This window comes from Heloderma suspectum, chromosome 4, assembly GCF_057233095.1.
Source record: "Heloderma suspectum isolate Gila_16-S chromosome 4, 16-S_ref, whole genome shotgun sequence".
Taxonomy (NCBI): domain Eukaryota; kingdom Metazoa; phylum Chordata; class Lepidosauria; order Squamata; family Helodermatidae; genus Heloderma; species Heloderma suspectum.
In genome coordinates, this window is record NC_139461.1 from 172,246,033 (window position 1) to 172,257,944 (window position 11,912).

An 11,912-nucleotide genomic window follows, 5' to 3' on the forward strand; every position below is an offset into this window, starting at 1 on the left:
TAGTAGCCACAAACAACTGATTTGAAGAAAAAACAAAAAGCAAGCTAACAAACAAAAAAACAGGCATGGGAAGTCCTGATCACAGATGTCCGATATCACCTTTACCCCTAAAATCTTTCTCAACAATAATATTTATGTTATCACAATTATATCCCACTCTTTCAAGGAGTTCAGAATACTGTATCTGGGGCTATCGGTTTTCATCTTTTTCAAATACCTTCTATTTTAATGGATTTTTTAAATGTTACAATCACTAAAACAAAATAATACAAAACAATTACAAAACTTAGAATGAAGATTGCAATGTTGTCAGAGTTTTCTATATAGACAGTATAAGGTAGCAAAGATATTAACTGTTATGTGCCTTGTGTGGGCAGATATCCCTTAATAAATGAATGTTTTATGTCTTAATACAAAAATATAGAATTACATTTTAATGGCCTTTTAGAAAACATTGGGGCCATACATGTTAAAAATAGAAGCCATTTCTTTATAAAATTGTCAGGTTGTCTAGGGTTTGAAACCATCTCTAACTGAGAGAGATCTTATCCAGTGCCAGGATGTTCTAATTTTTGCCTTCCCTGATTAAGGGAGGGTTTTTCTTCTTCTTCTCCAAAGCAGGGGCTATTTGGCTGCTGTTATAAGACAACCAAATAATCCCTTTTCATCTTCACACTAATCCTGCAAAGTAAACTAGATGGAGTCGGGAGAGATATGAGCTTCATAATAGAGTACAAATTTGAACATGTCTCACTGGTCGAAATCTAGCTATTTTATGAAAACTAGCTACTTTATCACAGTGGCTTTGTATACAGGGCCCCAAAACACTGCTTATCAGAACTGTCAATACCACTTTATAGATTGTCAGTCCACTTGCATTGATTCTGGACAAGAGTGTGCAGAGACTGCATGTGTGTACAAGTTCCAAGTTGGCTTTTGGCCAGCCCGGATACCATGCCGCACATTCCTAATAAACATGATTCAGCCCTGGAGGGCTACGCTCAGGATGTCTCCAATGGATGACAAATACAAATTTAGAACAACAACAAATCTGTCACCGGCACACCTTTCTGCAGTTGTTGTGAATGTCTAGCACAACCTGTTTCCTGTCTTCGGCTTCTTACACTGCCATCCGCTTTCCCTGATGGTTTGATTTATTCCATCTGTAAACCGGTTTCCCGTCTCCATCATCACCTGCTCTGCAGTCACCCAAATAATTCAAATCCATTTTTTTCTTTTAAGAAATGAAAATGCCACCTTTGTCTCTGCTTCTGCCTCCCCTCCCTCCACCCCTCCCTCCACCCACTGAAGAGCTATTTTGGGAAACAGCAGCTGAGCTGCTGGAGAGAAGGATTAATTGTTTGTCAAACCCTTCCAGATGAGTTAGATCACATGGAAAGATAAGCCCACAGTTACACCTTTCCCTCCGCCTGCTCTTCCCCCTTGTCCCTCTATGACCCTAGTTGCAGGGTGGGTGGGATCCTTTTCTCTAGGAGGATGCAGGCATTAAGAGAGATCCCCATAGTGAGAAGCAGGAAAGATATATGACCATACATTGCCAGCATAGGCTTACTCATCAATAACATTTCAGTGTATGTACAAGGTTCACCGAATTGTGAACGTACTCTAACCAATCACTGCACAGAGACAGGGAAACAGAGAATCCCAGAAACAGTCTGGAGCCAATCACAGGCTCTGCCTAAGCGCAGCACTGGCACATGTGAGCCTTGAACACACAAAACTCACATTCTCACCCCCACACACGCACCCCCTCTAAATCAAAGCAGGCTCTCTCGCTGGGGGCGAGGCGGCAGACAGACAACAAAGCCACCCAAGGGGACTCAGACCTCAGGGGCAACCATGTGACTGACTGACTCGTCTGAAACTTACTAAAGCATTACATCAGTCTGGGAATGGGCGTGTGGGCGGGGAAGAAAACCACAGGGGAAGGGAGAAGGCACCAGGACCAAAACATGCGCCTTCTTAAAAGGGCAACGTCACAACTGCGTTTCTAGGGGGTCCAGCAACTCTTTCGGCAAATTGACAGCAGCCCTGAGTGTTCAAAGCTGTTCACGCCCATCATCATCGTTCTTAGTTTATATAGCACCACTCGTGTACATGGTGCTTCACAGAGGACAGGGATGAGGCTCTTGCGGTCTAAAATAAACATGGGGAAAACAACAGAACAAGGAGTGGAGGGGAAGGCTATGTGATTCTTTCAATTGCACGTACTGTGGCTTAATTACAATAAGGAATACAGACCAGGCAGATCCTAAGTTTCCCAGAAAAGGTGAGTTTTGAGCAGGACTTAAATAAGGGAGGTGGATGCACAGAGGCAATTCTTTAAGTAATACTTAAAAGAAGCCAATAAGGTAGATCGGTATTAGTACTGACATACTGCAAGTGGGCGGCCAAGGTCGAGAGAGATGGGGCTGGCTTAAGGCTTCCCAGCAAGTTTATGGCAGAGGCAAGATTTGAACCAGGGACTTCTGGGCTCACAGCCCAGTCTCTTAACCACTAGACCTGGATTTACTGACTTGTTAGGTGCATTTCTGCCAAGGTGATCAAAGGTACATTTTAGCCTCGCAGTAACCCTGTAAGGTAGCTAAGACCAAGAGTTATAGTGAATTGTATAACAACAGAAAGCCGGTGAGTAGTGGTTAGAGCAGCCTTCTCCCCAACCTAGTACTCTCCAGATGTGTTGGACTGCAACCCCCAGCATTCCCCGCCAGCGTGGTCTGGAAAATGGGAGTTGTAGTTCAACACATCTGGAGGGCACCAGGTTGGGGGAGGGTGGGTTAGCATGTCAAATTAGGCCCAGGGATGTCCAGGTTCAAATCCCCACTCCACCATGAAGCTCACTGTATGACCTTGGGCCAGTCACCGCCTCTTAGTCTAACCTGCCTGCCTCACAGGGTTGTTGTGCAAATAAAGAGAGGAACCATGTATGCCACTCTGAGCTCCTTGGTGCAAAGGTGGACTAAAAATGGAAAGCATGAATGAACTCTGAGGGGTTGTTTCCCAAGGGTGTTACGGTGTCTCGTTGAAATAAACATATTTACAAATATTAAGGTGCCCAGGGGGTTTTGACTGGCCCTACTCCTGTGCCTTTAGTAAAAGACTGATGCATAGAAGTTGAGCAAGTGAAACTTTATCTCTCGCTAGAAACAGTTTCAGCTTATCAAGTTGCTAAGTAGCAAAAAACAACAACAGCCAACAGTTGGCAGCCCTAACAAGTATACACACGTTGTGGAGGAATGGCATGCATGTTTCAGCAGGGGCCACAGGCAACAACTGTCCCCAGGAAGGAGCAGCCAAAGAAATTCGGAGCACATCAGGTTGCTTCTACAAAGCCTCTCCTTGCAGCATCCAAACAGATGCCCACCTGTCCATCATCTGTAATTTCTTTGAAAATGCTCCACATTTTATGTGGGTCACTAAACTCTGAAAATCGGGAGTGTAGGGCAGGGGGAGTGTTCTGTGGAAGGCCCAAGCTAAGAAGGCAACCACCTGATTCTCAGACCCTTCCTCTACCTAAATAATTGTTTTTCATCTATATATAGTACCAGTAACTTTCCCCAGGAAGGGTGCGTTTCCCCCCCTTATCTATCCTTCCTCCACCTTTCCTGCTGTTCACAGTATTGTTATTTAAGCAGCAATTTCTATCTATTCCATCCTTTTCCTCTCTCTTTTCCTTCACTGAGGAAGCTGCTATGTCTTCCCCAAACCAGGTGTTGGCCTACAAATCCCATGATTCCTAGGCAGCAAAGCTATCTTCATAGTAACTCCAGCAAAACAAACACACAACCAAGTTACTCCTGTTCTGTCAATATACTAACCAAAATTAGCAAGTAAATTCTGGACAAGAGCACATGCAGATTTCAGGGTGGAGAAGGCGGCAAGTTTTACATCAATTAAATTACAAAAACACAGAGTGTTTTAAAGAAAATTTGTTATCAACCAAGGTAAAAAAGCAAATAAAATTATGCCCTTGGGATGCCTACATAAAATATAGGCTCATTCAACTGCTAATTTCTAACAACCCTCACATACTCGGTAAAACCAGTGAGCCAGAGTTGAAGGCCTAGTTCTCACTGAGGTGGCATATATGCTTCTGAACTGTGCTAGCTAGTTATCTACATGGAGGTAATTCTTTGTACTGAAGAATGTTAAATCATGTGACCCCCCCCCTCCCCGCAATTTGAGGTGGTATAGTCCAGAGACAGGCCTGCCACTTTGGGGTGGACTAGGTCTTGGGTTCTCATAGGAGTGCCTGAAACACAGCAGAGGAGGCTGGGGCAGGTCAGCCACCTCCCATCCTACCCCAAAAGGGACCCTTGATTCTGGGCCTGCCACATCCCCTAAAGAAATATATTAACAAAAGTAGCAAAACTGTACATCTGAGTTTGTACAGTGACGTAGCCCAATCCTATCCATGTTTACTTAGAAATAAATCCCACTGTCTTCAGTTGGGGCTTACTCCCAAGTAGAGTGGCCACATGTAAAACAGGACAGGGCTGGAAGGAAGGAACTTGACCAACTATTAAAGTTGCAAGAGCCCTAACCTTTAAAAAAAATATGGCCACCCTACTCCCAAGTAAGTGTGCATAGGATTATAGATTTAAAAGCCTTCACACAGACCTTCCTCCTCTGACCCCACCCACCCATCCATTCCTTGATCCAGAAACTCCTAGACCTTAAGTTGGTGCATGCCTTATTTGCCCAAACACTATGGTCCTTGAAGCCTGCTAAGTACAAGAGCCTCATTCATATTTACACACTCACATCAACTTTCATATCACTTGTTAGGCCCTTATTCCTGATTGGTTGCTGTTGGCTACTGTGCATATAGATTTTTTTCTTCAAGAAAAGTGATCACACAGATGTTGATTTTGGAATGGCAGTCATGAGTAAATGATTATTCACTGGTTGGTAGAGTTGCCAACTTTTTTTTTACTGGCCTTGTTTCTGTGTCTTTACCAGCAGACTGACATGCAGAACTTAAGCAGGTGAAACTTTCTATCACTTTACCTCCATTCCAGGAAAACTTCATTTGCAAACTTTCTGCAAGTTGTTGTTGTTGTTATTAAACATTTCTATACTACCCAGTAGCCAAAGCTCTCTGGGCAATTTACAAAGATTAAAAATATTAAAAAATACAGTATACAGAGATTAAAAGCAATTTACATTAAAAAAAAACACGAACAAGCAATATACACAAGAGAACATATATCCAACATATAAGTTGGACTACTGTTAAAGACAGAGGAGCATGACCAATAAGAAATCAGTTGTCTCTCTTTTCTTTGGCTGTAATAAGATTTTATATATATTAATGATTTGGCTCTCTAAGTTTGTTTATCCCTCACTGAGATTCATCCTAAATAGTTCTGAGCATCATTGTAAATTAAGATTTACTTGAGTCACCTAGTAATTATGAAAAAACGGCAACAAAGCCAGTATACTCTTTAAGGAGTCATATATGCAAACATCTGAAGCTCAAATATTTTGGCCGCCTAATGCGAAGAGAAAACTCCCTGGAAAAGACCCTGATGCTGGGAAAGATTGAAGGCAAAAGGAGAAGGGGACGGCAGAGGATGAGATAGCTAGATAGCATCACCGATGCAATGAATATGAACTTGAGCACGCTCCGGGAGAGAGCGCAGGACAGGAAGGCCTGGCATGCTGTGGTCCATGGGGTCACGAAGAGTCGGACACGACTGAACAACAACAGGGATACCATTGGAGATGGTGTCAGGTTTTGTCAGAAGTGTTGTCAGCACTATTATACATGACCAAGCATTACAGCAATTATTATTAGTTGTGGCAATAATTGCTGCGGTGGTACATAGCATTTCCATGATGTCAGCCTGTCAGAGGCTTATGTTGTTGTTTAGCTTTTCACATTTTTCTGTTTCATATTAAATGTTTTATTTTTGGTTTTCGTAATTGTTGCCTTGGGTACTTTGTTTGTTGCGTGAGGTTTCTCCAGTTAAGGTAATCTCCTTTCACATTTCTGCGTGCAACTTAAAAATGCAAAATACAAATGATTCAATGCAACACATTCCCCAGCCAGCCTAGGAATGGTGGGGAATGCTGGGAGCTGTAGGGCTTTTTTTTCTGTCTAAACATGAATGGATTTGTGCCCTTAGTCTGGATCCCTCCTCTTCTGTACTAGAGCCTACTCTGTCAGATGCAGATCTAGATCACCTCACTCACACACACACACACTGAACGGTGGGGCAAAAAAGTAATGAAATGCAAGAGGTACAGTCTGTAACATTACTATACACAAAGCTCAAGTGTGCTATCACCAGTAACAACCACTGTGAATTGTCATCTTATCTTGAAGAGGGCTTTCTGCACAAATTTGCATGGGGAACCAGAACTTTGGCTGGGACAAGTGGGATGGATCCAGGCCTTAAAACAATTATTTCCCTGAGCTTGTGTTTATTTTGGCCTGTCCAAAGTGCGTAAGTTTGTGTGGTAGCAGTTATGGAGAAACAGATGTGAGCAGATTACATCTCATGGGGTGCTTCCAGACAAGGCTTTTATTGGGCAATTGCCCTGCCTCATTTACAGAACTTATGGGGAGCCCAGACAACATCATCTTCCACCTGTAATCAGTCTGTGTTTTCCCACGGCTTCTTCTGCCTTTTTTCTTACCAGAAAAAAACCTGTTAAAGTGGGAAAGACAGATTAGCTACACATTGCCTTTTGACTGGTAGCACAATAAGCCCTCTGTTTCAATGCCCTCTATACAGGATTGGACTGAGAGGTTTTATTCCTGAGCAAATGCATATGTCAGTATATGTCAACCTTTCCCAGCCTGTTGGCTTAGTTCCTTACTATTAGCCATGCTGACTGGGGTTGATGGAAGTTGTAGGCCAAAACATATGGAGGACACCAGATATATGTAAACCCAGTAATTAAAAAACACCAAAAGAATCCCCTTACAGTGGGTTTCCAGATGTGAACCCTATTGCAGGGGTGAGCAACTTGTGGCCCTTCAGATGTTTCAGGTGTTTTCCTGGGAGCAAATCCTATTGAACATAGCTGGACTTGCTTCCAAGTCAACATACATAGTATCCGGCTTGGCCCGGTTCAGAAGTAAGCCTTGGCCCTAGAATCCTACCTGGGATTCCTACATAGAATCCTGATGAGAGTTGTAGTTTTGGCCTACAATTCCCATCAGCCCTAACCAGTATAGCCAATGCTGAAGGATGATGAGAGTTGTAGGCCAAAACATCTGGAGGACCACAAGCTTCCCACTCCTGCCTTAGCAGGATGAGGAAGGGTACATGCAAAGAGATGCTGGACACATCGTTCCTTAGGCCAACAGCCAGCTCTACATGCACACAATTGGTCAGGAGGGAACACATATATAGTGTGCATCATCCCCAACAACTGATTGGTGCTGTTGCTGATTTTCTATCCAGAGCTATGAGCATGCAGCCCCAGCTGCTGTGCACAGGTTAGTGGATCAGGGTAGATATTTTTATAAACGGTTAAGGGTTAAATCTGATTCTGTCCTAGCTGGATACTATGCATATTTACTTGGAAGAAGTCCAACTGTGTTCAATAGGGTTTACTCCCAGGAAAATATGGCCAGGAGTGTAGCCTTCATGTACTGTTTCTTTATCCTGAGCCTATAATATGTGTCAGATCAGATAGTCAAACTGACTCCATCAGAAGGAATCTCCATCAGAAGGAAAGGAATCTCGTTGCTACAAAGGCACTCCTATGCCCATTTACCTGGCAGTAACCTCCACTGGATTCAACGGGACTTGTTTCTGAGTAGGATGTTGCTGTGAATTATTTTGCAAACCAGAAATTAGGCTGAAATCCCATGCAGAATTAACGCTTAGAGCCACTTATTTCAAGGGACATAATTCACCCAACTCTGCTAGGATCTGGCTATTGTACTATAGTGACTGTTGCTGACGCATTCAACGTGTGTGAAGTTGGCCTGGGCGTAAAGTCACTTCACTTCCCCATGCCTGCTTCCTCCTTGCTAAAATTACCATCATACTTCCTTCCTTTATAATGGGGAAACAGGTCATCAGTGGGAACCTTGGTTTAGATCATATATTAATGAAGTGAGAAGGTTTATGTTGCTGTGATTTTACCCATGTTCTCCCCATCCTGGGACAGAGGTACTTGATTTAATACTAGAATTCAAACTACCATGTTATTCACATGCTGCTTGAAATAAATTGCATAACAATGTATGTTCAAAGTTCTTTACCTATTGACCTGGTTCACAGGACAGGGCCTGGTCATTGTGACTTAACCCATGATGAGTCACAGCATACACTGGGCACATGCATCCACCATTTTCAATATGCAACCCCCTATCAGGGCGAATGGGGGGGGGGGTTGAGCCATGTCATGCAAACCCAGCCATCATGGCTTATTTAAGGCTTAAACAACCCTCACATTGATTAGTAGTAGTAGTACTCGATTAGTAGTAGTGTTATGACAGAGTTGTGTAATCCTCCAATAACCCACAACGGCCAGGTTCGCATGACACTGCTCAACCAGACTGCCCCAATTGGGGCTTGTGTACTCAAAATGGTGGCTGCACCTGCTTGGCATGTGCTGTGGCCCCTCTGGACCTACAAGCATAGCAAGCTACAAATCACTCACAATGTGCCAGCTATGTCATGTAAAGTGGCATTGTGAACAACACACTGCAATCTAGGCCAATACCATTCCCCATATTGGATTGTATCCAATGTTAGTCTAACTTAAGTTCCATTAATTTTTACAGGTCTACTGTAAGTAGAATTAACACTGGAAACAACCCACTAGTTGTACATGGAGGGATTACAGAGAGCTTCGGCTATTCGGTGGTATAGAAATGAAATAAATAAATAAAATAAAATTACAGTACGGGAAAGACGGACAGTAGGTTGCCCAAGCCCTCCCCAGTAACACTGAATTCAGTGAGACTTGCTTCTGAGCAAACGCGCATAAAGCGAGTTACACGAAAACCTCATCTGAGAAGTGAAACTTTTCTCCCCTCACCGACCCCGCGAAGAAACGCGCATAAAAGCGAGCTACGTGAAAGCTTCATGAGCAGACGTGCATAAAAGCGAGCTTGCTTCTGAGCAAACGCGCATTATAACGAGCTACAAGAAAACTTCGTGAGCGACGGTGCACGAGGTCGACCTGCACGAGAGCTGCGGCGAAGTTTCTTCCTGCCCGCGACGAACTGCTCCGCTCGCCCTCGTTCGGCGTTGCCTCTTTGAAGAGCCGCCCGCCCGCGGGCAGGGCCAGGCCTGCGGCGCTCGAGCCCTCGCCCCCATTGGCCAACTGTGGAGAGAATGAGCGCGCGCGTGCCGGAGGCGAGCTGGGCTGGGCGGAGACCCGATTCAAGCGAGCCGGGTCTCGCCGGGCGTTCTGATTGGCCAGGACGCAGAGTGGCGATATAAAAATCGCGCGTTCTACCCAGGCTCGCTGTAGTCGGCAGCGGCGGCATGGAGAGCGGTGGGGGCGCGCGGTGATGCGGCTGGGCTCTCGCATTGCTCAGGCGAGCTCGCGCATTGTGCTTGCGGCTCGCCGCGCCGGCTTGTTCTGGGTGACCGTCTAGCAAGAGGAGCCGCGGAAGCGCAGCGTGCTGCACTGCGAGCGAGCGGCATGGAATACAAGCTGGAGGCTCACCGCATCGTCAGCATCTCGCTGGGCAAGATGTACAGCGCGCGGGGCCAGCGCGGCGGCGTCAAGCTGCACAAGAACCTGCTGGTGTCGCTTGTCCTGCGCAGCGCCCGGCAGGCCTACCTGAGCGAGCTCGAGGGCGCGCCTTCTGCGCCTGCTCCTCTCCTGCCGTCGGCCCCTGGCGCGGATCCCCTCCGGGGCGGAGAAGCACGCGCGGCGGCGCCGCTGCCGCCCCTCTTCCACCCGCGGGCCTTCCTGCGAGCAGCGCAGACGGCGCTGCCGCCCTCGGAGCCGCGGACTTCCGCGCTGCCCTGGGACAGCCCGCGCTTGCCACGCGGTTGCGGCTGCTACTGCGGCTCTGCTTGGGCGGGCGAGGGTGGCAAGCGGCCGGCGGAGGCGCCTTCCGCGCCCTACTGCTCCAGGAAGCGGAGCGCCGCCCCGCCGCCGCAAGGTCCTGCGGCCGGCGAGGCGCCGTCGGGGGGCTCTCCGTTGAAGAAGGCCCGCCGCGAGGAAGAGGAGGACATGGAGACGGGCAACGTGGCCAGCCTCATCAGCATCTTCGGCTCCAGCTTCTCGGGACTCCTCAGCAAAAAGTCCTCCTGCGCGGCGGGCAGGACCGGCAGGCGGCGGCGGCGGCAGGAGGTCGAGGCGGCGGCGGATCCTGAGCCCGGGCAGAACTGTTGCGAGGAGTCGATGCTCCGGAATCTCAACCCGTGGAGCACGGCCATCGTGGCTTTCTGAACTCGCTTTTCTCCGCTTACGTATGTCGGGGTCACGCGAAGTGGGACCCTGGGCGCCGATCCGGAGTTACGGGCGAAGAGTGGAGATTCCGAATTTCAAGCAGCCCTGGCTGCTCTGCACGGCTCTGGTTAGTGTCGGAAGGAAGCAGGGACTCGCTGGACGCACTGGCCCTCTTCTCCAGGAGAGGTGGGGCACTTTGTGATGGGACTGGATCAGGGTAGGACCCAGCACTGAAAACGACTCTCTCCTTTGGCTGCAGTTTTTCAGCCTGCATGAAAGCGTTTTGGCTTGTTTATGCCTCGTCTAAGATCCCTGCCCGGAATTCCCCTTTTACTTCTCCCTCTGGTCCATTGAAGTTTGTTCTGAAGGTCATACCCTTGTTCTCACGCCTTTTTCCTCCAGCAACCATTGAAAAGTTTGTTGTAAGCTTAAGATGACGTTTGGGGGGGGCAAGGGAAGGAAGAATTTCCTAAACCATTAGGCTGAGTTGATATGGTGCTATTTAAGGTGTGTTGACTTCGTTTACAGATCTATGGTTCAGTGTTCCCTGGGGCTTCAATTACACCCAGTCTTTGTTATATAAAGGCTCTTATGAGGGAGCATCTTCGTGGACATTCTGTACAGTATTCTCTTTCTCCGGTTGATGTGTGTGTTTTTGTATGGAAATGTAACTCTGCGTGTGCAACACGTATTAAATGACATGGTTAAAACTGCACTTGTGTTCCTGCACTTTCTGGGCTTGGGAGCTGGGAAGGGAGTGCAGATGCTTTGATTCTATCCTACCCTTCTAGCCAAATCTGTATGGTGAGAATCAGCAAGTGGCAGCCCCTTCCTCCTAATCCCACCCCCAAAGGGGGGCAGATAACATGAATTGTACTGCAGCAGGCTATAATTGAGTGTGGTTGTGTGAACTGCCTCCAACAAAAAGTGTAATGTTGCAGGTGATGTGAAAGCTCTTGTCCGGTAGTCTTAATTACAGGCTAGTAGCCACTTGATGTTGCATTGATGGGAAAGGCATGTGTGACCTTGGCTAGAAGCTGCTGCCTTGATTACATCTGCCAATAAGAAGCCTGATCTACTCTACAGCCTTAAAAAGCAAACAAGAAACCTCTCCCCTCCTTGTTAGACTTTGCTCCATTTTAATAAACACCATTTCCTCATTTCTCACAACTTGGCCACCCGCTCTCCCTCTCGTCGTATGATATGCCAGGCCTGGAGAGAGTGTTGTCCAGTGTGATGGCCCTGAGGAAAGTGTTTGGGGGCTGGAACTTGGAAGCGCGGTGGAGAGAAGGTACTGCTGTGATGATCAGGCATAGGTTAGGCTCCTAGTATTCTACCAAGCCCAGCCAATCTAGAAGCTTCCTATAGCCTGAGATCCGCAAGGGCTGATGTTGCAAGCCCCTCGTCTCTTCTGTGCCTGAAGAAAGATCTGTGCCTCCCCCCCAGGTAGCCCAGCGTGTTCAATTCCAGCCTCAAGGCCTGAGGTGCCTGACTTCTTAATTCCTTACAGA

The 11,912-nt window shown here is 46.9% G+C and overlaps 1 protein-coding gene across 1 annotated transcript; it reads left to right on the plus strand.

Moving 5' to 3' along the window:
- The first annotated feature begins 9,234 nt into the window (after positions 1-9,234).
- IER5 (immediate early response 5) lies at positions 9,235-11,110 on the plus strand. The gene has a single exon (XM_084848185.1). The coding sequence runs from the start codon at positions 9,643-9,645 to the stop codon at positions 10,399-10,401; it is 759 nt and encodes a 252-aa protein (XP_084704311.1). The 5' UTR covers positions 9,235-9,642; the 3' UTR covers positions 10,402-11,110.
- The last annotated feature ends 802 nt before the right edge of the window (positions 11,111-11,912 follow it).